At 46.8% G+C, this 26,602-nt stretch overlaps 1 protein-coding gene across 5 annotated transcripts in view; it reads right to left on the reverse strand.

The window, feature by feature from the left end:
* The window catches only part of SCARA3 (scavenger receptor class A member 3), a 39,538-nt gene extending 27,521 nt beyond the window's left edge, over positions 1-12,017 (reverse strand). Inside the window, exons 1-2 of one of the 5 annotated variants that reach the window (XM_082402789.1) lie at positions 11,592-12,010; positions 1,709-1,772 (exon numbers count right to left, since the gene is read on the reverse strand). In XM_082402789.1, the coding sequence (XP_082258915.1) occupies positions 1,709-1,727 (19 nt within the window). In that variant the 5' untranslated portion in view covers positions 1,728-1,772; positions 11,592-12,010. Of the gene's footprint in view, positions 1-1,708; positions 1,773-2,670; positions 2,686-11,591 lie in introns of those variants that run through there. The other 4 variants (XM_082402790.1, XM_082402793.1, XM_082402792.1 and 1 more) reach the window with 4 other exon arrangements.
* Between the last annotated feature and the right edge of the window lie 14,585 nt (positions 12,018-26,602).

Genomic DNA, 26,602 nt, shown 5'->3' on the forward strand with positions numbered 1-26,602 from the left:
TGTTCTCGTGTGTGTGTGTGTGTGTGTGTGTGTGTGTGTGTGCACGCTTTGGAGGAGGGTGGGTACAGTAGCAGAAGGAAGGCTGACATGACTGGTACCCTTTATACGTATCCTAAGAAATCAACCCCTTGAGCCCCGCTTTGTGTCTCAGGCTGCTACCCTATCATCAGTCTGCCGACAGTTTAAGAGGATAACATTGCCTGGGACGTTACCAGGACTGCCATCGCTTCCCCTTCCTCAGGCGAGGCGGTGCCTTCTGTGCTGTGTCAGACCAAACCCTCACCCTAACTAGCGGCACCCTCTCACCCCCGGATGATTTCAGCCAGAACCACGCTGTGGGCTGTCGGATTTACAGCAGCCCCGGGGGCCCCTCGGGGAGGTATTCCTTCCACTCATTGGAGCAGAGACACCTCCTAGGCCTTCGTGCCTGTGTTTCTCGTCTCTCTCCACCCTTGGTGGTGCTTCCGTGCCCGCCCCTGTGACTAGGCCTCCTCCCTCTTCTGGCTCCAGGGTCAATTTCATCACTTTGCTGTTTACAGCCTTTGCAGGGAATCTGGGAAGACTTAAATCAAGCAAGATGGACGGACACCAACCTTCAGCAAACACCCCCTAGGAGAGCACACAGCTCTGTCATAACTCTGGTCTCCCACTGAGAGCCCCTAGATTGGCAGTCATTAGCAAGTGGGAATTCACCGAGACCCGTCTGATACTTTGCAGAGCCGCCAGCGGGAAGGGGAATGGTGGCCAGCACGATCTCAGCTCTCTTTAGATGAGGGGCTTCGCAAATGTTTGGCCCTATTCCCTTTTTCCCTTTGCTGACATCACAGCTCCATAACTCACAGCCCCACCTCTCCCCGCCGCCCCTGCTCCCCGGGTCCCATCCCCAAAGAGATCTTCTCTTTCTAATCCTTCCAACTTCCTGTTTACTAGCGCTGAGCCACGGACCCTGGGGACCCCTAATTTACCTATGTCTGGAACGCTATAGCAACTGTTCCACTTCAGCCTTGTTCATCTGAATGAGGACATAATCCAAAGCTTTGTGAGGCTCTTAGAAGCCAAACCCTGTGCAAGCATGGACTCATTATACTCACATTACACCAAGACTGAGCCAGTCAGAGGAAGGATGAGGAAACAGACATAAAGAATTGAGAAGAGCTGGGCCTGAGGACACAGAGGCTATGACTGATTAGAGGCTGATTGATGAGACAGGATCTGTACTCTCCCCTTGCACTGGACCAAGTGGGGTCAGCGGAGACAGGAAAAGAATTTTCCACCCCCCTCCGCATCTCCCATGCTGCCTGTTCCCATGCCTTCTGGGGCCATGGGACTTAGTGTTGGGTGCCCCAGCTTTCCAGAGCTTTCAGAGAGAAGAAGTGGGAAGGGAACTTACAAGTCACAGAGCCCACCTGTCATGTTACAAAGGCTGGCAGAGGTTAAGTGATCCGTCAGCTAGTTAGAGGTTCTGAAATGCCCAGGGATCTGAAGCAAGATGCAAATACACATACAGAGTGCTTGCAGAGTTACACACACCCAGCGCAGACAGGCCACAGAGCCCGGAAAGGCCTCTTCCATCCAGGCTCAGCATCTGTTTACACATCTGGCCTGCCAGTGGTTTGTCATCCCCATGAGGTCAGGAAATCTCCCCTCAGCCTCTTTCAGCACAGGGCTGACCTCATAGTGGGTGTTCAAAAAAGATGGGTTTACTGACCTTTTGAGAAGGTCTGCATCCTTAGTTGTTAACTTCTGCCCTTTTAATTAAGAGCTCAGTTTTACTAAAAAAAAAAAAAAAAAAAGAAGATTAATGATTTAAAATATGGGTTAAATATGGTTTATTCTTAGAGTTCTCCATGGCTAGGGAGTGTTGGGGAGTTCTGATGCATTGAGGATATGCAAAGGCTTAAAGCAGCAGAAACTTAAAATGAATACACAGGGAGGGGCCTAATGTTTGGATTGAAAAGGAATGAAAGGGTAGGTTGGGGGCAGTGCAGCAAAATTTAGAATCTTCTTCCCCTGCCTTTCTCAGAGCTGGAACAAGGGATATGATTTTCCTCTCCTAAAGCTAAAAGGCCTCCCTTTTTTGGGGGGGTGGGTGGTGGTTAATTTTTTCCATCAGTGTCCAGTTAATCACTTGAGAATACCACCAGCATTTTTATGGCCCTCTCAGATCAGGCTGTGGTTCTTTCCTGCATCATAAATAAACCATCCATGAAACTGAGCACCTCCTGACATGCTGAAAACTGAGAAGCACCTGCGTGTCAGTGTGAGCTGCCAGGTGCCCGGAATGGTTGAAGATGTTGCCACAGTTGTCTGAAAAGAGGCCACCTTTCCAGGAAGGCAGAAGTAGCCTCTGTTGCCTTCTCTCTGTCTCTCTGTTTGTACTCTTCTTTTTTTTCATTTTGCTGATTCCAGGAGAAAGGCCACTGGGACAGGAGGGGGTGGGCTTGGGAAAGGGCACCGGCAAAGCTAGGCTAATGCCTGGAACCTTAAGTATTCAGGAAAACCCCTCTCTTGAGACAAGCTTGGGACAGCCAGCTACTCTGGGTAGCAAACATCGAAGACTCTGTGAGCCAGTTTCAGCCTCCCCTGTCCCAGAGGCCCCAAGGGATTGGAGCTGTCGTGAGGGAGTGTCTTATCCGTGTCATGAAGAAGCCCAGCCCATGAATGACCTACCAAAGGCACAGCTGGACCCCACTCTTCAGCTAGCAATCTCTACCCAAATTCCAGGCAGTGAATTAAAAAAAAAAAAAAAAAAATTAGCCTTCAAAGACAGCGCTGCAAGCCCAGACTCATAAAGTAGTGGCAGCCACTGAAGACTTGAAAGAACCTCTGTTTCTCCCATACCTACGGTCATATTCTCCAACTCAAATATCAGAAAGGCAGCCACAAGGGAACTCCCTTGTTTTTTTCAAGCCTCAGCTGCCACAGAGCCACGTTGTAGAGAGTTTGATTTGAAGGTGCCAGAGTCGGCACATGGCTGGGCATGACTTCTGGCTCTGCTGGGGCTGAGCCGGGTTCACTTGTCCCTCTGGAGGTGGAAAATAGCCCCGACCTGTTAACCAACTGCTAACTCAACTGTGGTCGCAGAATTCAGCTTTTGGTTGACTGAAAATGTGGTGCTGATTCACTCTTTAGCCTTTCAGGGACTGCAATCTTCCATCAGCGTCAGCAAGGGGGAGAGATTCGAGGAACTGAATAAAAGGTCTTTCTTTGGGAACTTCAAGGAACATATTTTGATGATTATATTCTATGGAGTTCACAGAGTGGGTTTTCAAAACAGCCAATTGGGTCAGTAAAAATAAAGATTTCGGAGTCTTCTCAGGAGCCAATGCTATATTTAAAGTTGCAGAATAATTGTAGTTCATGGTCGGAGAATGCTATAATTAAGGTGGTAAAATTGTTTTCATTGGAACCCTTCTGCCATGACCCCCTCCCCACAGGCTTCCGCTGCGGGTACGTTTATGTTCGGATGGGAATCAGTCTGTCCCTCTCTGCTCTGATGATCTGGTCCTTCCCTTTCAGATTCTCCTGCTCGGCAAGGTGTCATGATTTGCTCCCCTGTGACAGTCACTTCTTTTCTGATCCTTCATTCCTAAAATCCACATTCGATGCTCTTGGGACAGGCATTTCCTCTCCTTGCTGCCACCTCTGCCTGCATCCTCAGGGCCAGCCCGCAGCCCCCAGCATCTGCTGCCTTCCACAGTTCCTGTAACCACAGAGGTTGTGGGCAATCTCCCTCTTTATCCTAAATGACTTTCCTCCCCTTTCTTGCCCTCAGTATTCTAACTGGGGCACTCTTGGCATTTGAGTGGCACAGGTCTCCATTAGACAGGATTTACCCACGCCGAGCAGACATCTGGCGTTCTGACCCACTGAATGCCAGTAGCAATCCCTGGTTATCTGCGGTAACTCCAAATGCCAACCCGTACTCGTGGGTTCCACATCCGCGGATTCAACCAACCGCGGTTAGAAAATATTCGGAAAAAAATTTCCAGAAAGTTCCAAAAAGCAAAACTTGAACTTGCTGAGTGACCAGCAACTATTTACATAGCATTTACAGTGTATTTACAACTATTTACATTTACACTGGCATTTACAGTGTATTAGGTGTAATAACTAATCTAGAGATGATTTAAAGTATATGGGAAGATGTGTGTGGGTTATATGCAAATACAATGCCACTTTATATAAGGGACTTGAGTATCCTTGGATTTTGGTATCCATGGGGGACCCTGGAACCAATCCCCCGCAGATACAGAGGGATGACTGTACCCCTTCAAGGGGTTGTATAGCCTCTATTTGAGAAGAGAACCCCAGCTATTCACTCAGTACAACAGACCTTAACCCTCCCCCATCACATACACAATGGTCTCCTCTGTGGAGACAGGAGCTCCTCCATCGCTCCTGAACCCCACAAACCCAGTAGGGTGGGAGGGGTGGGACTCATGAGTTTCTTGATCTTGATTGTTACCTCTGGGCCTTCAAACCCCTCACTCTCTGCTTTTCACCACTTCCAGTCATGCGTTCCCTAGCAGGGGGATTCCCCTTCCCCTCTCTGGGCTCCGTGTGCAAAATAGTGAGAACACCATCTACTGCACAGGGCTGCTGCGAAAATGAGACAACATACAAAAAGTACCTGGTACATAGTAAATACTTGATAAATGGTAGCAACAGCCATTTTTATTAGGATTGTTTTTCTATCCCGCTTGAATTGCTGCTGTCATTTATCTCTCTTTCCTAATGCCTGTCACTCTCAGGACCAATTTCCAACTTTCAAGAAGTTCAGTTCTCAAAAACACGTCCTACAGAGCACTAGTTCAAAATATTCTTTGTGAAAAGGGGTTCTTTGATCAAGTAAATCTGGAAAATGCTGCATTTTCCATCACCATCTCGAGACTCACATTAACATAGTACAAATTTTGAAAAGTTCTGCAAAAAAGAAAAAAAGTCCACCTGAATCTGTGTTTAATTCTGTGTTTCACAAACTTATTTCACCATAGAATTTCTTGCCATTCTTGAAAACAATGATCTATTAAATCCAATGGAACTGGTAGTCAGAGGTGCACCCACTTTGGGGAATACTGTTCTGGATAAGTACATCACCTGGATTTGATGATTTCTTCATCCTGTCTCCCGCCACCAGCTTTAATGGAGGGAACATGTTGAAAGCCCACTGGGTCTCTAGACCACAGGGCTCCTTGACCTGGAATCTGTAGGTCTCATCTCCACGTTGGCCACAGCTCAGCCTGCACACCCTCTGGGGTAAACCTCACTGCTGTTCTGTCTGCATGATCGCAAGCTCCCTTCTTGCTCCCTCTCCCGCTGTTTTTCCTAATCCCCTGCACTAAGTCTTTATACTCCTGCTTCTCCCAGGCAATCAGTCTGGCCCCCAGGATCACCTGCGGCTCCCGGGAGCCTTTAGCTTTCTCTCCTGGCCCTGGTGCCTTTCACTCCCCAGCCCTTTCTCTCTGCACTGCACTGGGGACCCAGCTCCGTGGGGGCATGTCAGACACTGGTGTGGCTCTGTCCCCGGTCAAATCTTCCCATCTGCATCCTCATCCACTATTCCTCTTCTTCTCAGCCCACCTCATTCTCCAAAGATGAGCTCACTACCTCCCTTTCTGAAAAGATCAAACCCATTAGGTTTAAGCTCTTCGTCTTGCCCTAACTTCCTCCAGGTGCCTACCCCTTAAACTCAGTGTAGATGAGGATGTGTGGAGATGGGCCCTCGTGCCCTGGGAGCATAGTGTGGACTCTATTTCCAAACTTCGTTTTTTTTCAATTGAAGTACAGTTGATGCACAATATTATATAAGTTACAGGTGTACAGCATAGTGACTCACAACCTTTGAAGATTATATTCCATTTATAGTTACTATAAAACACTGACTATATTCCCTGTGCTGTACAATATATCTTTGTAGCTTGTTTTATACAAGTAGTTTGTACCTCTTCATCTCCTACTCCTGTCTTGCCCCTCCCCCCTTCCCTCTCCCCACTGGTAACCACTAGCTTGTTCTCTATATCTGTGAGTCTGTTTCTTTTTTGTTATAGTCACTAGTTTGTTGTATTTTTTAGATTCCACATATAAGTGATATCATACAGTATTTGTCTTTCTCTGACTTATTTCACTCAGCATAATACCCTCCCAGTCCATCCATGTTGTTGCAAATGGCAAAGTTTCATTCTTTTTTATGGCTGAGTAATATTCCATTGTGTATATATGTGTGTGTATGTATATATATATATGTACCACATCTTCTTTATCCATTCATCTGTTGACAGACGCCTAGGTTGTTTCTTTATCTTGGCTATTGTAAATAATGCTGTTATGAACTTTGGGGTGCATATATCTTTTTGAATTAGTGGGGTTTTTTTGGATATATACCAGGAGTGGAATTTCTGGATCATATGGTAGCTCTATTTTTAGTTTTTTGAGGAACCTCCATACTGTTTTCCATAGTGGCTGCACCAATTTACATTCCTGTCAAGAGTGCACAAGGGCTCCCTTTTCTCCATGTACTCACCAACATTTGTTATTTGTGTTCTTTTTGATGATAGCCAAACTTCAAATGAGCGTGCCTTTTCACTCAGCAACCCTCTTCTAGGAATTTTTTTCTAAGGGGATACATATACCACTAGGCAAAGATGGAGATGTAAAGATTATCACTGCATGCTATGATAAACCTGAGGATAAATGTATATACCTTAAATGCCCATTGATAAGGGATTGGTTAAATAAATTATTGTAAAGCCATACTATGGAATATTATGCAGCCAATAAAAAAGAATGCAGATCTATACTTACTGCCTAGGGAAGATATCTAGGTTCTATTCCTGAATTTTATAAATACATACACAGAATAAGCCATGTTATTAGTAGTATAATCTTACTTATGTGAAAAAAATCCATGTGAAAATATACACTGAAGGATTTCTGGAAGAACTCTCTTCCAAATCTTGTCAATTATCTCTGAGGGGTAGGAGTTCAGGTGAGTGCGATTTTGTTTTTTCCTTTTCTGAATTTTTCAAAATTTTTATAATGGGGATATATGGTAAAAAGATTAAATGCAACTAGGAATGCAAAGAGCCTATGTCTACATCCTTCCTGGGGCCCCCATAAAGACAGCTTTTCTTCCTTTTAAAAAAATATTTATTTATTTATTTAGGGTGCTCTGGGACTTAGTTGCTGCACGTGGGATCTAGTTCCCTGACCAGGGATCGAACCCGGGCCCCCTGCACTGGGAGCGCGGAGTCTTACCCACTGGACCACCAGGGAAGTCCTAGCCTTTCTTCCTTCTACAGCAAAGCTCAGCCACTCCTATCTCCTTCATCCCCGGGCCCCCATCTCCCCTTCCTTTCTCTCCCTCCACCTTCCAATGGGCAGGCCAGCACCACCTCGAAAAACCATTCACACCTGGCCCTGCTTCTTACTTCAACTCCTTAGCTCCCTTTTCCTGAAACTTCTCTAACACAAGGTCTTCCTGTGCCTTTGTTTCAAATACACCCACTCCCCTCTAGGTCTCTGCAGCCTACTTTTTTCAGAATCAAATAACCCTTAGCTAAGCCTGTCCATCAACAGTCACACTGTTGACCATTTTCTCCTTCTTGGAACTTTCTCCTCTCGGTTTCCATTACATTACATCCTCCTTCTCCCCTGGTGTCCCCAACCGCTCCTCTTGGCTCTGTTACAGGCTCATTTTCTTCTTCCCTCATTGCTTTCTCTAAAAGTAGAGATTTCCCAACATGGGGGAAGGTCATTAGAGAAGTAGCAACCGGCCATCTCCTGACAAACCCTTCTAGGGCCTCTCCAAAGTCAACAGGAGTCAACAGGACACAGCTGGAGTCCTTGGCGTGGCACTCACGGCCTCCTGGTCCTGTGGCTCCCTGCATTTCTCTGCCAACCCTCAGTCTCCAGGCAAATCTCTCTTCCCATCACCGGTGAACACACCCAGTGACAGTGCCCAGCTTTCACCAACATGCTTCCTGCTCCCCCTGTCTCTTGGATGACCCCATCCAAACCTTGCTCACCCTCTACTCCTCCCTAAAGCCTTCCCGACCTGCCCCAACTTGAAAGGCTCTTTCTTTCTGGGGATTCCTACGCAATCCACTGTATATACCACTCCCTGGTTCTTTCGCATCATCCCCCTTGCTCACTTGGTTCTCTTCTTAAGTGTGTATGCTTCGTTTCCCCCGGAGGGCATCCTTGCTCCCCTTTAGACTAGCCGCTTCCTCCCCCAAAGCGGGTATTGATACATGTTTGCCGACTGAAAGGTGTGGGGCAACATCCCAGAATAACCGTTATTTAACCTGGGTTCAGTTGGATGTGAAGGCTTCCCATCTGCACCTTAAAGGAGTGTCTGCAGGTCTCCAGCTAGACGTTTAGGACACTGCCGGGTAAGGGTCTGGGGCTCAGAGGATTAAATCCGGTATCACCAGCCTGTCCCGTGTATCACATCCTTGAGACTAGGTGGGACTGTTCAAGGAATGGGAGTCCACGGCTGAGACCACAGACTCTTCCAGAGGAGGAGCAGCAAAGGAGGAGAGACGGGAAAAGGACCAATAACACCCAAACTCTCTCCTTGGGACCTCTCGTGCGTCAGAGCAAGATGGGCCTCCGGGACCACCCAGCAGGGGAACGAGGCCCAGAGAGGGAAACACTGACCAGAGCCTCACGCGGGGCCAGGACTAGAGCCTCTGTCCTTGACTCTCAAATCAGTCATCTTCGCAGGAAACCAGGCCGCTTCTGGAGGGGTGACACATGTCTGGGAGGGGATCTCACGACAGGACCCCTCTCGCTGGAGATGTGGGAGCAATTCCGCAGGTGGCTGTCAATGGCTCAGACAAGCCAGCGGGCAGCTCCAAGGTGGGCCCATCACCAGGGGCTGGTGGCAGCTGTGTGCCCCTCAGGTGCGAGAGGGGCTGGACCCGGAGCTGGGGCGGCTTGCATCAAAAGATGCGGCTGCCTGGGAGGCCCGGCCGCCAGCCAGTGGGCGGGTGGGCGGGAGGCGCCTCGGGGTGGAAACAGCTTGGCTGGCAGAGCGGGCCCTGGCGCCTGGCCACGGGTGGCAGCGCGCATCAGCAGACCTGTTTTCTTGTTCAAGTACCGTCCCCGCCAACCTCCACAAAACATAACATCACCATGTTTTGCTTTGAGCGGGGATAGTGAATCTTTGCCAGCAGATGTACTTCTCAGATTGGTGCGGCCCTCGGAGGACAGTCTGAAGCCAGCTTCCCCCCCGGGGAAGGGCCATCCTGGAAGGGGCCGCCTGCTCTTCTGGGCACTTTGTTTTTTTCCACGTGTGTAAAAAAAAATCCTGATTCTTCACACTCCACAGATGCCCCCAAGGCCAAATACTGACAGACTGCCCTGGCTTTTCCATCTCAGGTAGAGGGGGTGGCTCTTCCTGGCCCCCGGGGAGGATGAGGGGAGACCCTGCAGGGAGGTGGGCTGGGAATCAACCCCGCCTTCCCCGCAGCTCTGTGGCCCGGGCCCTGGGAGGTTATGGACGATCGTAGACGGTTTCCCGAAACTGGGGGAAACCACACAAGAGGTGCCTGAAGGCCTCAGCGGACAGGAATCGGGCCCCAGGGGGTGGTGAGGCTGCAGCCTGAGGGAAAAGGAGTGAGAGGGGCAGGACTTGGGTTTCTTGCTCAGAGCCCACAGCCTCCCAGTCAGCAGGCCAGGAAGACGCTGGGACCCGACGACCTGCTTCAGCCGGCCCTCCTCACAGACCTCCTCTAAATACCTGTTCACACCAGCTCTTTCCTCCGCCGCTTAGAGGAGTGGCATCGCCTCACTGAGTTTCCGAAGGGCGGGCCGTGTGTTCCCGACTCCCTTCCTGGGAGCTGGGTGTCTCCTCCGTTTCAGGGGATTTCGGTCCTGGCTTTCCCCCCAGTCTGTTTCCCCCCAAAGAGCTCTTCTGGAATGTTGGTGGAGCCAAACCACCGTGAGAATGTGCAGCGTTGTACCATCACCATCAAGGTCCAGAGCAGCGTGGGCCCCAAGCCTGTGGCGAGATGTGGCCTCAGACCTTTCCAGAAGCTTCTGGTAATGCCCTGCCCCGGGACCGCTGACTGGGCACAGGACACTGCGCAGATGCGGTACCTGAGAGCAGGAACCCGGTGGGTGAGGCTCCTGTCTGCTGCTAAGGCAACTCCCTGGGGCTGATGAGAACTTGCTTGCCTCGTCCCAGATAGATCAAGACGTGGTGAGGCCACCGGGAAGCCCAGACAGAGGGACCAGAGGCCGGAGGGAAGGAAGAGGGATGTATGCGTTAGCAAGCACACTGGCCCGGAAGTCAGGAGCCCTGGGCCGGTCCCCCTGACGAGCTGTGATTCTTAAGCAAGTCCCTTCTCTCATCCACAGGCCCAGCAACGTAATTTGCGGGGCCCAGTGCAAAATAAAACTGCTGGGCTCCCTTGTTAAAAAATTATTAATAATCTCCAGACAGCGACAGCAGAGCACTGAACCTCATGTGGCGCCCTGGGCCCCTGGGGGACTGCACAGGTGACACACCCACGAGGCTGGTCCTACCTGCTCGGGCCTCAGTTTCCGCAACTATACAACATGGAGGCTGTGATCCATCAGAGGTTTACCCATGGAGACTTTCCTTCACAGGAACCCTCAAACCCTTCTATGCAAATGAAGCGGCTTCGCCAACACCACCTGACGGCACAGTGGAAAGCCCTGCGGATGACCCCGGAAGCCCTTTGGCGTTTCCACATTCAGGAAGTGGAAGAGGCGCTAGGAGCACAAGCGCCTGCCCCAGTGCTATTTGAAGGATTATCGTAAAGCAGGTAAGGGAGCATCAAAACCCCGAAGTTCCCTGTCCCGCGGTAGGACTCCAAAGCCTGCTTCTCCCTTAGCCTGAGAACGACCGTGAAGACCGGGGGTGCACTCTCCCGGGCCTCAAGTAAACCAGGCCCAGGGATGAGCAGCAGGGACCAAGTTTGGTTCTTGTTTCCATCCCAAGAACTGGCTGCAAGGACCACTGTGGTGATGCCCACCGGCCTGGGGAAGAGCTCAGGCCTGCACCGCTGATCTCCCCCTGCTGCTCTGCGCCCAGGAGGTCAGAGGACGGTCAGCCAGGGTTCAGAGGTCAGGAAGGGCTGGGCCTGGGCTGAGGAACCCAGACAGGGCAGGTCTCTCCTGGGGAAAGGGTGGAAGTTCCCGGAGGAGAATCCTGGGCCTGGCGTGGGCAGAAGGCTAGGTGAGGGCCGCAGCAGCCTCTGAGACGGGTCCTCCGGAGGGGGTGACACCGGGAGAAGGTTGGGCGGGTAACATCGTTCTGTGCTGACAGGTTAACGGGATCAGATACTCCTCTGGATTTACAACGGCTTTTCGGGAGAGAGCCATGGCCGGTGAGCACATTGCATCCTGCCTCTTCTCTCCCTTGCCGCTGGACTTCAGGGCTCCAGCCTGTCCTCCCAATACCTTTCTCCGGAGGAGACGAAAGAGGAGCCCACGCACTTCTTACCGGGGGCGTCCTCCCGTCCTCGCCCGCCCGCAGAGAGAGGTGCCCACCGCGCCCGGGCAGGGTGAGGGGTCCCGCAGGGGCTCGCCTCGGAGCTCCCGCGCGCGGGCGGGCTTACCTTTCATGGTCCCCGCTCCGGGGCCTCGGGAGGGCTCCGCCGGAGGCGGCTCGGCGGCCGTGCGACCCGGGCTGAAGCCGGCGGGTCCCGGGAGGGCACGGATCGATCGCCGCCCTATGCGACGCCGGCGGGAGTGGGGCCCGGTGCCGGAGTCACGCCGGAGCCCCGGCTGCGGAGGCGGTGCGCCGAGAGGAGGGTCCGCGGGGTCTCAGGCTGGGGGCGCCGCGCCCCGCCGCCCATGCCGCCGCCGCGCTTCCCGTGGAGGCCGGCGAGGCGAGGGCTGCGGCCGCCCCCGGCCCCGCGCGCCCGCCCTCCCTCCCTCCTCGTCACTCCTTGGGCCCCGGCCCAGATCAACTTCCTCGCTCTTTTCAAAAGTGCCGCGGCCGGGCCTCTTTGTGCCGCCGCGGGCCCCAGCGCCCCGCCCGGCCCCCTCGGAGTCCCCTCGCGCGGGGAAGGCCCCGAGCCCCGCCCGCCGACCGCCCCCGGGCGCCGCGGCGCTGGGGATTGGGGGCGCAAGGAAGGCTCTTCCAGAGCAATCGTTCGCGCGGTGGGGGCCGCCTGGTGGCTGGGGGCTCTCGATTTTCGCCCTGGACCTTTTCCTCATCCATCTGCGGGGTAGAGGGACTGGAAAAGTTAGGATCCCCGGGTCCCGGCCCCAGCCCCTCCCGTCCTCCGATTGCCTGGGACTGTCCCCGTTTCAGCACTGAAAGTCGCACATCCCTCGGGGCAGACCCAGACGGTTGGTCAGGCCGGCCGGCTCTGCCACTCTGGGGGAGTGACTTTGGGCGGCCACTCCATGTCTCCAAGCCTCGGTTTTCTGCAAGAGAAAACTGGGCCCTGAGCGCTCCCAACTTCTGTGACTTTGTTCCTGGAGAGGCCTCTGGTATAAACAGTGACATCTGAGGGAAACGGGCCTCAGGCAAAGGAGTGGTGACTCTCTCATCCAAGGCCCTCCTCCGGGAGCCTCACATGACATGTTCACTGATGGGACACTTAGTGAGAACCAGCCATGAGCCAGGTCCTGCCCCAAACTCTGGGAGTGTGGGGAACATTCCACACTGTCCCGGACTCCCTGAGGTTGCATCCTGTGAGGAAAGACAACAATTTAACAAGTAATGGTGCTGAGGCGTGATGGCCATGGTGGCAGGATGGGGCAGGGGGAGACGGACCACACAGTGGGGACCACCTGGCCTGGCCTCTTTCCATTGCTACATCAGCCCCTTTCCCACATCTCCACACCTCCATGCCCACCCCCATTTGGCCCTTAGAGTAAAGTAGGTGAGGCCAAAGGGGCAGAGGAACTTTCTCCTAAGCCTGGGAGCTGAGAAGGGGCCAAGGACAGCCACCCCCGGCCCCCGCCCCATTCACAAATCCCAGCCAGTCAGAGGGGGGAATGCTCAGCTCTCTCTAATCTCCTCCCCTTCCCAATGGCAAGTTTCAGTTCAGGAAGTGCATTCTTTCTGTGGTCTCAGCAGAACCTCACCATGACCTTGAGAGAGGCAGCCAGGAACCTACTGCCCATTTTACAGGTGAAGAGACTGAGGTTCGGAGAGGATTTTGCCTACCCGGTAGTAGTCACAAGGCACTCCTGGGGCTTTGAATCTGGATTCCAAGTCTGCCACATGAGCCTCAGTCTCCCAGACTGTGGCATGGATGAGGAGAGCTGTTTTGTAAACACCAGGGAGCTAGCCACCCGCAAAGCATCCTTTAGGCAGTTTACCTATGTATTAATTAATTTAATCGCCTTAGCAGCCCTATGAGATAAGCACCATTATAGTCCTAATTTTTCAGAAGATAGATATTGCGCTTAGTGTCTCGTAGCTAGTAAGTGGAGATCTTGGGATTTGAACCCAGGGAGGCCGAATCCAGCCCCTTTGTCCTTAGCCACGGTGCACCACCCTGCCTCTCACAGAAGCTGCTCAAATATTTGTCAAAGAGAGAACAGACAAATGACCCTTGGTTTTCTCCATGCTTTCTTTAGTTGACTAGATCCAAGATGTCTGGTGAGAAAAAGGTCCTAACCTTGTATGTGGGAGGATCCTCTCCCACCACCTCGCCCCCTTGGGATTGGAGGATGTATGTATGTGTTGCTATGGTAATGCAGATGCATCAGCAGAGAAATGAAATATACTGGTGTCTGGCTGTAGATGGACCCTGGGTGAGCAGAGCTGGACCCAGCCCTGAAGAGGTTCAGAGGATGAACTCCTGCTCCAAAAGGACTGTGGGATCAAAATCAAGATCACAGATCACAGATGAAGAAGGGAGGAGACCGGATTTCCTAGAAATACACCAGCCTTTGGGTGAGAGTTTTCAGCTGTAATTTCAGGCAATTTCTATCAACAGTCAGAGGGGTGAATCCAGGGTCAACTGGGATGACTCCCCCTGAGAGACCAGATTATGGAACTGTTAGGATGTGGCTCAACTGGGCCTTGAGTGCAGAGGCATGGACAGCACCAGACAGGGTAGGCAGGGTGGGATGGGTGGGATACAGAAGGTTGCTTAATATTGTTTTTAACTTGAGTTTGGGTGGGGAAGGTGTGGGGACAGTTGATTGTGGCACATACGCCGTACTTATGTTGAAAGTCAAAGGAAATCGCTGAAGAGCAGTGGTCATTTAGAGGAAAAAAAATGGAATCACTAGTGGTGGAAACTTCATGTATTAATGAAGGTACAAAGTCCCAACTCAGTCCTTTTTTTAAATTGAAGTATTGCTGATTTATAATATTGTGTTAGTTTCAGGTGTACAGCAAAGTGATTCAGTTACATATATATATATATGTGTGTGTGTGTATTAATATATATATTTCAGATTATTTTCCATTACAGGTTATTACAAGAGATTGGATATAGTTCCCTGAGCTATACAGTAAATCCTGGTTGCTTACCTATTTTATGTATAGTAGTTTGTATCTGTTAATCCCATACTCCTAATTTATCCCGCCCCCCTTTCCCCTTTGGTAACCATAAGTTTGTTTTCTATGTCTGTGAGTCTGTTTCTGTTTTGTATATAGATTCATTTGTCTTATTTTTTAGATTCCACATGTAAGTGATATCATATAATATTTGTCTTGCTCTGTCTGATTTACTTCACTAAGTATATTATTCTCTAGGTTCATCCATGTTGCCGCACGTGGCAGTACTTCATTCTTTTTTATGGCTGAATAATATGACATATATATATGACATCTTCTTAAGCCAGTTGTCTGTTGATGGGCACTTGGGTTGTTCCACTTCGGTTCTTGAGCACTGTTGTGATTTACTCAGAACAAAGTCTCCCAGGGAGCTCCCCAGACTTTCCTTTCTATTTTCTACTTCAGGCAAAAAACCCCCCAAAAGCTCTCTTTCTCCTAAAACTCAATTCCTCCACCAATGCCCTTGATCCCTTCCCTCCCCCCCACCCCACCCATGCTCCTCTCCAGCATTAGGACCTTGCTTCCACTTTTCCTTCTTAGAATGTGGCTTCCCCCCTCAATGCTCACTGAAATTGCTCCCTTCCTCCTAGTTGCCAAATATAATAGCCTTTTCAAAATCTGTATCCTCTTCAACCATTTTGTAGCTTTAACACTGTATTAGTCAGGGATCTCCAGAGAAATAGAACCAATAGCCAGCAGGCTGGAGACCCAGGAAAGAGTTAATGTTGCAGCTCAAGTCCAAAGGCAGTCTGCTGGCAGAATTCCCCCTTTCATGGGAAAAGTCAGACTATTTCCCCTTGAGGTCTTCAACTGATTAGAGAAGGCCCACCACACAATGGAGGGTATTCTGCTTGACTCAAGTCTACTAATTAAAATGATGTCATCTAAAATACATTTTCACATCTAGAAGCATCTAGAATAATGACTGACCAAATATCTGGGTACCATAGCCTAGCCAAGTTGACACATAAAATTAACCATCACAAACCATTGGCAGCTCCTTCTTGAATCTCTCTTTTCCCCTAGTTTATCTTATCCTACTTACTTCCGGTTCTCCTTCTGAACTTCTTTGACTTCTTTTTTTACTAATGGCCTTCCCTATTTGGTATATTTTCTGAATGTAGACATTCCTTACCCTTATATTAGTTAGTTGGTGTGAGTAAAATTCACTGCTGTGGCAACAACGCACTCTCTTAATAAGACAAAAGTTTATTTCTCACATGACAATCCAGTGTGGGTTGGGCAGTTCTCTTCCAGATGGTGACTCAGGGACCCAGGGACCTTCCATCTTGTATTACCACTGTCTTCAACAAATGGCTTTAAGGTTGCTGCAAAACAGAAGAGAGAATGGAGGATCAGGCATAGGAGAATTTTAAGGGCTGGGCTAGTATACAGCACTTCTACCCATATTCCATTGGCCAGAGCCCCTCATAGTGAGAGGGCTTGAAAATAGACTTCGCTGTGTGCCCTGGATAGAGGGAGAAGCACAGATCGGGGAGCACGGGCATTCTCTGTTCAGGCCACCTTCGTGGTCACCAAATACCTGTTTGCTCCTTTCCTCTTGTACATAAAACATGTTCATTCCTCCCCAGGAAGGCAACTCAAAGTATGCCCACCACTGAGCTCTAAGTTCAGGCTCTCCCTGTGAGTGTGTCTTTTCCTTCAGGTCTGGGAGTGGCTCCAGTCCAAATGGAAGAGCCTGGATCAGATAATCACAATAAAAACACACATTCAGAAAAGGGAAGAATGAAAGACACAGAGTAGCTACGGGTCTGTGGAAATTTCAAGACCCCACAGGTGCTCTAAAGGCCCCTAATCCTGGGGTGGGGGAAGTTCTTTGCTTAGGCCCTCATTCAACTCTGGAGGAAATCTCTTGTCCATTATGTTCTGGGCTATGCCCTCTAGAAGGTTCTTCTTGCTTACCACCCTCCTGGGACACATCTGAAGTGGATGCGGCGGGTGGGAGGCGGTGAGCCTTTCCTGAGAGCTGCTTAATTCTCACAGCCCATTACCTCCTGGAGCAAGGTTGTTTTTCATCTCCAACTGTCCAGATGACAGGTAAAGGTCTAGGCATGTGAGGTTTTGTTTGTTTCCCAAGAAAGTCCCTCAAAATTTTAGCAAAGTCTCATCTATTTGCTTCGAGTCAGTGTCGTGGGCCAGTGACCACACCCAGAGTTTTTTCCTAGAAATAGTTCTCATACTGGCTTTATTTCTTTGTTTCCCCTCCCCTGTGCCTCTCTCTGTTTCTCAAAGGGCAGTTTACTACCTTGCTGCTACAAGACTTGACTGGGAAAGTCATCCTTAATCTGACCTTTTCACCAAGTCTAGGTCTAAATGGGTCTTTGCTGCTAGAAAGCTTTCCAATCTTATTTTCTGCCATTTGGGATCTAGAAGCAGTCGATGTTTTCCTCTTTCAGGCTCAAATTTTGTACTCTCCCCATTCCCTCTTATTTCTCTTTGCAAACCATCCACTTCTCCAGAGCTCATCTCTGCCTTGTATTGCTTTGCCAAGTACAGCCAGTAGCAGAGAACATACACTATCACTTTGTTTCTTTTCTAACCAGTGCCCCCTGGACATGCCTACTTAGTAAGCATGTGGTCTGCTATCCCAGATAACATAGGCACAGTTTACCCAATGTTTTGCCACTGCATAATAAAGAATTTCATCTTTTCAGCTTCTGGTACCAGGCTCCTCACGTCGGGCTACCCAATGCTAAGTTAATGCTACATATTGATGTTTTTATTACAATGGCATCCCGTTTTAAGATAGCGATTTCCATAGCAGTGAGAGCAAGGGACACTGGCTCTAATAAATAACTGCAAGATTTTAATGACAGTACAGTAATAGTTTATTTCTCATTCGTATCACAATCCATTGCAGGTCGGGGAGTTCTCTTACAAATGTTGACTTAGGGATGCAGGCTTCTTCCATCCTGTGATGCTGCCACCTTTCAGTAAGCGGCCTCCGAGGTTGCTGTAGAAGGGGAAGAGAGACTGGAGGGTTGTGGGTTGAGATGATCATGGGACAGGACTTGACGAGGCATACAGTCACTACGGGCCACATTCCATTGGCTAGAACTCAGTCACATGGCCCCAACCAAAGGCAAGGGGGCTGGGAAATATCCCTTAGCTGGCTTACGGCAAGGAAAGGAGGAAACGCGGATACTGGTGAGTCCTACCGTTCATTTACAATCCTCTCCCCAACCCAGACCTTTCAAAGTTTTTTGCCCTTTCTTCTTCAATAGCATGGATTCCAACTCCGTGCAGTGTTACTGCCTTGTGAATGCCAAGGTTTCACCCAAATCATGAATCCTTTGGAAGCTAAAGAGTAAAATATTTTTTGGAAGGCTGCTATACTCACCACGGTACCACCAATACTGCACAGGAGTACAATATGTTTGAAAGGACGAGAGGGCCAGTCCAGGGTAATTCATAGCAGTACTCCAGCGACGTTGGTCATAAAGGAAAATCTAAATCCCATTTTCCTATTGGCTTCAATTTAAAATAAGAAATAGAATTCCCTGGGGGGTGGATCTATCAACATTCTCAATTGAAGACTTATCCAGAGAAAAATTAAGTTGGCCTCTTTTTGCCCCATTCTCTGAACTATGTGATCCTTTCATGATTTTTAAGTTTCCTATATTTTATTGCTTCCTCCCAGAAATTTCCCTAAGATTCATCCTGTGTTTGGGATTCTTGCCTCACTTTACACTTACCAATTCTGGCATTTTTTAAAAATTATTTTTAAATTTTTTGGCTGCGTTGGGTCTTCGTTGCTGCGTGCGGGCTTTCTCTAGCTGTGGCGAGCAGGGGCTCCTCTTTGTTGCAGTGTGCAGGCTTCTCATTGAGGTGGCTTCTCTTGTTGTGGAGCACGGGCTCTAGGCGCGAAGGCTTCAGTACTTGCAGCACACAGGCTCAGTAGTTGTGGCTCATGGGCCCTAGAGCGCAGTCTCAGTAGTTGCGGAGCACAGGCTTTGTTGCTCTACAGCATGTGGGATCTTCCCGGACCAGGGCTCGAACCCATGCCCCCCGCATTGGCAGGCAGATTCTTAACCACTGTACCACCAGGGAAGTCCCAATTCTGGCATTTTTGAGCATACAGCGGCCAAGAGGTGCCTTGCAATACCACTCTTTACCGGTGGGAGATGCCATATAATATGAACTCTTCTAGCCTGAGAAATCCTTAAAGGGGGCTTCATATCATCAAATTAATACCTTATTTTATGAATTCTGTAAGGGTGAAGTTCTGAGAACAGCAGTTTAATTACAAAGGATGCTTCAGAGCTTGTACAAATCTTCTAGATTAATATGATAAAGTCTTAGCAAAGACAGACTACTTAGATTATTCATCTGAATCAATTATAAGTTCAGGAAGAAAGTGGCTGACTTCACTTGGAGCTGGATGTAGATGAAAACAGAAGGATCCCTGATGGTCTGTAAGAAGGAGTAGCCTCTTTTAGCCGGACCATCCACTGGACAGTGGAAAGGGATCCCTGCAGGAATCCACAATTTAGACTACTGCAAATAGGACTGGAAAAATCCCTGTCTCCAGCTGGCCAGGAACCTTACACACTAAAATGGGAAGATCAGAGCTGCAGGGGCATGACTGCTTTTGAGGAAGATATTCTCCAAATTTGGTCCATAAGAATTTCTTTATAGCAGAGGTTGGGCTTTTTTTTTTTTTTTTTTAACATTCATCGGCTTTTATCTATCTATTTATTTATTTTTAAATTAATTAATTTATTTTGGCTGAGTTAGGTCTATGTTGCTGCGTGCGGGCTTCCTCTAGTTGTGACGAGTGTGGGCTACTCTTCGTTGAGGCGCGTGGGCTTCTCACTGCGGTGGCTTCTCTTGATGCAGAGCACGGGCTCTAGGTGCGCGGGCTTCAGTAGTTGTGGCTCGTGGGCTCTAGAGCACAGGTTCAGTAGTTGTGGCGCACGGGCTTTGTTGCTCCGTGGCATGTGGCATCTTTCCGGACCAGGGCTCAAACCCGTGTCTGCTGCATTGGCAGGCGGATTCCTAACCACTGCGTCAACAGGGAAACCCCAAGAGGTTGGGTTTTTGGGGTAAAAAGGGTCCTAATGGACATTTCCAGCTATACTCTGGATACAGACCTAGAAGATTATTTCTTTGTTTCTCATTCAAAACTGGAAGAACAAAATTTAGAACAATCTTGACAGATGCCTACAAGTGCACGTATGAAAGAAAATTCAAGAGAAATAAATTGAAACCCTACATTTAGATTCACCCTCAGTTGCACTAGCAATGAATGAAGCTTAGTAATTCAGAGAAAAATATCTAGGTGATGGGAATTCCCTGGCGGTCCAGTGGTTAGGACTCGGCGGTTTCACTGCTGTGGCCCAGCGTTCAATCCTTGGTTGGAGAACTAAGATCCCACGAGCTGCACAGTGCGGCCAAAATAAAGAAATAAATAAATGAAAAAATCTAGGTGATATTTGGCCATGCATGGTTTTCATTTATTTCTTAAACATATATTTTGAATACACAGCCAAGGACCGTGCTAGTATCAGGGATATGTTCCCTATCCTCATGGATGTTACAGTTTTGATACAAATCAAAAACAGGGTGAGGACTTCCCTGGTGGTTCAGTGGTTAAGAATCCTCCTGCCAATGCAGGGGACATGGGTTCGATCCCTGGTCCGGGAAGATCCCACATGCCACAGAGCAACTAAGCCCATGCACCACAACTACTGAGCCTGTGCTCTAGAGCCCGCGAGCCACAACTACTGAGCTCGCATGCCACAACTACTGAAGCCTGCATGCCTAGAGCCCGTGCTCCGCAATAAGAGAAGCCACCACGATGAGAAGCCTGTGCACCACAACGAAGAGTACCCCCCGCTCGCCACAACTAGAGAAAGCCCGCATGCAGCAACGAAGACCCAACACAGCCAAAAATAAATAAAATTTTAAAAAATAATAAAATGACATTAAAAAAAAGCAAAACTAGGGTGGACTGCTAAAAAATAAATGGAATCTTAGATGGCACTAATTGAAAAATTAATTCAGGTAATTTAACAAGTCTTTATTAAATACATACTGCATGCTGGGCTATGTCTTAGAGAATGGGAGCACAAAGCTGAATGAAAGAGGGGAAACGTTTGAACTATCATCTGATCAATTTCAGTACAATATGCTTAGTCAGGATTTTTCAAACTTTTCCACTGCCATAATGATAGAAGTAGCAAAAATATCTTTGAAATCTTTCCTTTTATTTAAAAAATGATATAAAAGTTGCATGCCATAGCACGATGAAACAATGTTTGTTTTAATATAAAAATAATGGTTTTCCTGGATTGGGAGTGGGTTGGTGGCAGGCTGGAGAAATGGTGAGGAACGTGGCAGAGGACTCTGCATTAGTACTTTTGTACTATTTGATATTTTTTAATTATATACATACAAGACTTTGATTAAAAAATTCATTTAGAAATAAAAATAATAGTTTAAATGACTTCTAGAATATGTTATGCTTCTAAATAGGAAGAAAGAATATAAAAATGTGAATTCTTCCAAAACTATTATGTACTTTTAGTGAAATTATAATTACAATATCATTTTTTTTCAACTGGGCAGAATTAAATTAACATTTATAGAAAAGAATTAATGTCCAAGAACAGCCAAGAAAATTTGTAAAGGAAGAGTGAGGGAGATTACCTTCTCAACATTAAATATTGTTTTAAAGTCATGTGATAAAAACAATATATTACACATGAACAAAGAAATAAATCAGAGGAATAAACTAGAAAGTCCTAAAACAGATCCAAGTGTATTTGGGAAACTTTGTAGATGACAGACTGGCATTTCAACTGAGTATGAATAGGGTGGTTTATTTGCTAAATCGTGTTGACATAATTGGGTATACATCTGGAAGAAAAACAAGTTAGATCCCTGCCTCACCTCCCTCCTCCACAAACACATCACACACACGCATACACTCCCCTCACACACGTTTCATTTGAATTTAAAAATCTGAATATAAAAATTAACACAGTAGAAAGCTAGAAGAAAATTAGAATAACTGTCTATATTTTATTTTCACCTTATTTCTTTTACTGTTCTTTTTCTCAGTGTTACCCAGTATCGCTCTCTTTTTACAGCCATACGAAAGCTGACAGCCCCTGGGATCTTTTCCCAAATAAATACTGATTACTTAATGGGCTATAAACTACAATTAATCTCACTTTTGTGCTGAGTGTATTCATAATTTAATTTTTCTTTGACAACCCAGGAGTTGTATTAGGAATTTGCAGGGCCTTACACTTGCTCTCACGTCTGTCTTTTGTGATGTATTAGATGCACTTCAGTCTAGGTTAAAATTTTTAGGGACTTCCCTGGCTGTCCAGTGGTTAAGACTTCACCTTCCATTGCAGGGGGTGCAGGTTCGATCCTTGGTCAGGGAGCTAAGATCCCACATGCCTTGCAGTAAAAAAAAAAAACCCAAAACATAAAACAGAAGCAATATTGTAACAAATTCAATAAAGAGTTTAAAAATTCTCCACATCAAAAAAACTTTAAAAAAATTTTAAAGTGTCTTTTGAAAGAATGCTAATGAAAGTATCACTCCCTAATATTATTCTATAGCTTTTAATATTTCCATTGCTGTTATATTTTTGCTTTTCCGAGGATAAGGCCCTATCTATCTATCATCTATCTATCTATCTATTTCTGTTTATCATCTATCTATCATCTACTATTTATTCTATCTATCATCTATTATATCTATCAACTATCCATACCTATTCATCTCTAACTCTATCATCTATCTATCTTCTGTTTATGTATCATCTATCATCTATTGTATCTATCATTTCTATTATCTATCTATCTCTAACTCTACATCGAACTATCTGTCTCTCCAGCTATGTGACATCTATCTATCTATCTATACCTAACTATACCCAATCTACACTATGCAGTATTTGGGCATGTATTACATAATAGACATCTACCTAATAATTTTTTAATTTTAATTTGTTTGTATTGAAGTATAGTTGATTTACAATACCATATTAGCTTCAGGCATATAGCATAGTGATATAGTATTTTTAACGGTCTATATTTTAGTGAGAGGAAGACATTCTTAAACAAGATAGGAGACCTAGAAACTATAAAGGAAAAGATAAATTTCACTACATAAAAAATTTTAAGACCTTCCATAATCAAAGGTAAAAGACACACGACAGCTTGGTAAAAACATTTGCAACACACATAGGATTACTTCATTTATTTAAAGAGCTCCTATACACTGGTAGAAAAAAAAAGGATGCATTGTAGATCAACTATACTTGGATTTGAAAAAACGACGGATAACCCAATAGAATGAGCAAACAATATGAATATGCAAGTCACGGAAACAGAAACTTTATTTTAAAATGAATAGTTGAAAACCATAAACAGGCAAAGAGATTAAGGGAGCAAAATGTCATTTTCTCCCACTGGAGTGGCAAAAATTCAAAAGGACAATATCCAGCCTTATGGTTACATAGGAAATGGGTTTTCTCAGAGACAGTGGGAGTAGCAGCTACTTTTTGGGAAAATCATCAGCCAGTATGTATTAACATTAAGACGACACATTCTCTTTTACCCTACAGTCCCAATTTGAGAATCTCTTATGCCAATAAAGGCACCAACATATTAGGATATATGCAGAAGTCTGTTTATTGTGGCACAGCTTATAGTGACAGAAAAAGTTGGCATAGGAGAATGGCTGAATAAAATATGTACAGTAGTTACTGAAAAGATCTATCTAAGCATTTAACTTGGAGGGCTAGCCATAATATTTTATTAAGTGGAAAAGAGCATGTTGCAAAGCAGCATATATAATCTGATTTTATTTTAAAGAGAAAAGAAAAAAGAAAAATCCCTTACACATTTATATATGTAGTATATATTATGCATATATATTATGCATACACACACATTCTAAATACAAATGTAAATAGACATCCATTGCTTTAGAAGCACGAGATTTAGAGGGGAACTGAAAAAAGACAGGGAGAAAGAAAGAGAGAGAGAGAAGGAAGACTGATTACTCACTAAATATTAACTTTTCTCTCTAAGTCTTTGAGTAAAACTAGAGCCACTTGCTTCTGTGTCTTTGTGTACAGCCGGCATACCATAGCCTGCCCCGGGGGGCCAGTGTAAACCAATATGAGGAGCACAGTTTGTTAAAACATAATGTAAAAGTTAGCGGAGAGGGCCTTGGGGGTTCCGGGAACTTCATATCAAATCACGTGTAGTGATAGTCTTGCTTGCTGCCCCCTCAGCTGGCCAACCAAAGCTGGTGTCTTCCGTTTGTTCCTAAAGCCACGCTAGAGAGACGATGGCAGGGACATCGTTCCCCTAGGAACACCCTAGGGGCAGGGACAAGCAGAGCGAGGGTCTGGTGACCTCACTCTATGAAAAGGAAGTACATTTGAGATAGAATATTTGTTTTCAAATACTTAGAGGGCCGTCTTGCAGAGGACAGAGAAAAGACGCAAGGAAGCAGATTTCAACTCAGTGCTAACTGAGATTCCTTTGACCTCCAGTTTTCTCTTCTATAAAGTGAGACTAATACCACACACTCTAGCAATGACATAGAGATGCAGTAGGGATCAGATGGGGCAAAGTGTAAGCTAGGAATTCATAAACTGGAAAGCAGTGGTCCTCAACGTTGGCTGTGCATTAAAATGACTTGGAGGGTTTAGGAAATCCTGTTGCAATCTCAGGCTGCACCCAGATCACTTCAATCATGACTTCTGGAGGTGGGATTCAGGCATGGTTAATTTTTAAAGTTCCCAGGTAATTATATTGTACAGTTCCATTGAGAATCACTGATCTAAAATAATTATCCGTTGGATTCCAGGTGGTTGTGGAAAAAGTAGATTTGACCTGAGGCAGATCCGGGGGCCAATTTTAAAAAACGCCCATTAGTCTAAGAATTGGAGCTAAAGGTTAGTGTTGACCAGCGCTGGAGTGAGATGCAGTTGGCCCTCTGTATCTGCAGATTCCAAATCCGTGAATTCAACCAACCATGGATTGAAAATATAAAACAAAAAAAATTCCAGAAAGTTTCAAAGAGCAAAGCTTGAATTTACTGAGATTCTGATAACTATTTACATAGCATTTACATTGTACTTACAAGTATTTACACATCATTACAGTGTATACATATTATAAGCAATCTAGAGATGATTGCTTATAATATGTATAAGCAAGAAGTATATGGATGTAGGTAGATTATATGCAATCACTATGCCATTTTTGTAAGAGACTTGAGCATCCTTGGATTTTGGTCAATAGCATGATGAACAGTGAAGATAGTTTAAGTAATATTTGTCTACTTATAGGTCCATGATAAGCAACTCAGGAGAGACTAGCCCCAGATCTTTTCCCAAAGAGATCTTATTTGGGAAGATAAGGGAAACACATCTGATGGAGTGAATGTTTCTGGACTTTAGGTAGGCCCTGAAAAAGCAGTCAGGATGCCTCCGCATCAGCTGTGGGCTAATTTTATCTCATCTGATTTTATTATCCATGATTTTTTGTGAGCCCATGATTGACTGAATACACCCGAATAATAATTAGAGCCTGGAGAGTGATTCTTAATTACAGGGTACTTACTGCTGTTGTCCATTTCCAACCTGTTCCACTTCTATCAGCAGGGGTTAAGCTGCCGCCCTGTCGGTGGTGCAGAGCTGGACCGCTGTGGCAGAGGTGGGGTGCATAACAAAGACATCGCAGAGCAAGGGAGAGAGGGTGGGCAAAGCATTAAGAGATGAACAGATAAATGTAGAGCTCTTTATTTTCCCCCAGCCCCCTCCCCGATGGTCCCCCACTCCAAGAAAAAAATCAAGCCCAAAACCCCAAACCCGACCGCCTAAGTCCATGATGGGAGAAAAATGATTAAACAGCAGCCTCTGCCAAAATGATGATGAATTCTATATGAATCAGCCAAGTGACTCAGCAGCTAAATAAAAGCTTATCTCGAGTGTCTGGGCAAGGGAGCAGGTAGTCCCGCTCTGCTCTGTGGTCAGTCCTCACTGGTATTGGCAGGCCCAGGGTTCGAGAGAGGCAAGGTCCGGAAGGCCAAAGGGCTGGGGAAGAATCTTGCACTCAATGACAAAGCAGGCAGCGACAAGCCCGGGGCACCACTGGGAGAAGTGACTAGCTGCCTTCAAATATCTAAAGGGCTAGCAGCCGGGAGATGGATTGGATTTTCTCTGTGTGGTTCCAGGGGACAGAGCTGGGCTTGGGGTTGTCCCTTGCAGGAGCCAGACTTTGACTCAACAAAGTCTACACACAGCTAACTCTGTAGACAGTTTTACGAGACAATTGCTCCCATGGAGGTAGTGAGCTCCCTGTTGCCAGGGGCATTCAAACAGAGGCAGGATAACCACCTGATGGGAATGTGGCAGCGGTGGCATCAAGTAGTTAAGAATGGGCAGTTAAGAATCAAATAGTGGAATCTAAAAAAAGGGTACAAATGAACTTACCTACAAAACAGAAATAGAGTTGCAGATGGAGAAAACAAACTTATGGTTACCAGGGGGAAAGTGGGGAAGGGGTAAATTGGGAGATTGGGATTGACATATACACACAACTATATATAAAATAGATAACTAATAAGGACCTACTGTAGAGCACAGGGAACCCTATTCAATACTCTGTAATGGCCTATGTGGGAGAAGAATCTAAAAAAGAGTGGATATATGTATATGTATAACTAACTGGTTCACTTTGCTGTACACCTGAGACTAACACAACATTGTAAATCAACTATATGCCAAAAGAAAAAATAAATAAATAAAACCAGAATCAAGTATTGGGTGAGGGCTGTACCAACTGGCATCTGTGATCTACTTAGACTACTTAAAATCCAGTGATGCATTTATGGTGAACTCTTTTCCTTAAAGTTTAATCTTCTGAGCCTTGTGTGCTTAGCAGTGAGCTAGAGTCATCAAGTGATCTTTCCCAGAGGACCGCAGTCATGGCTGTGAATCATGTTATTTTCTCCCAATCCCTTCTTCCTCTCCTCCCTTCCCCTACTTCAGCTGACTAAGGCAGATCTCCTTGCCTTGTCCTCCAAAGTCCGATTTT

Source organism: Balaenoptera borealis (assembly GCF_965194805.1).
Source record: "Balaenoptera borealis genome assembly, chromosome: 8".
Taxonomy (NCBI): Eukaryota; Metazoa; Chordata; class Mammalia; order Artiodactyla; family Balaenopteridae; genus Balaenoptera; species Balaenoptera borealis.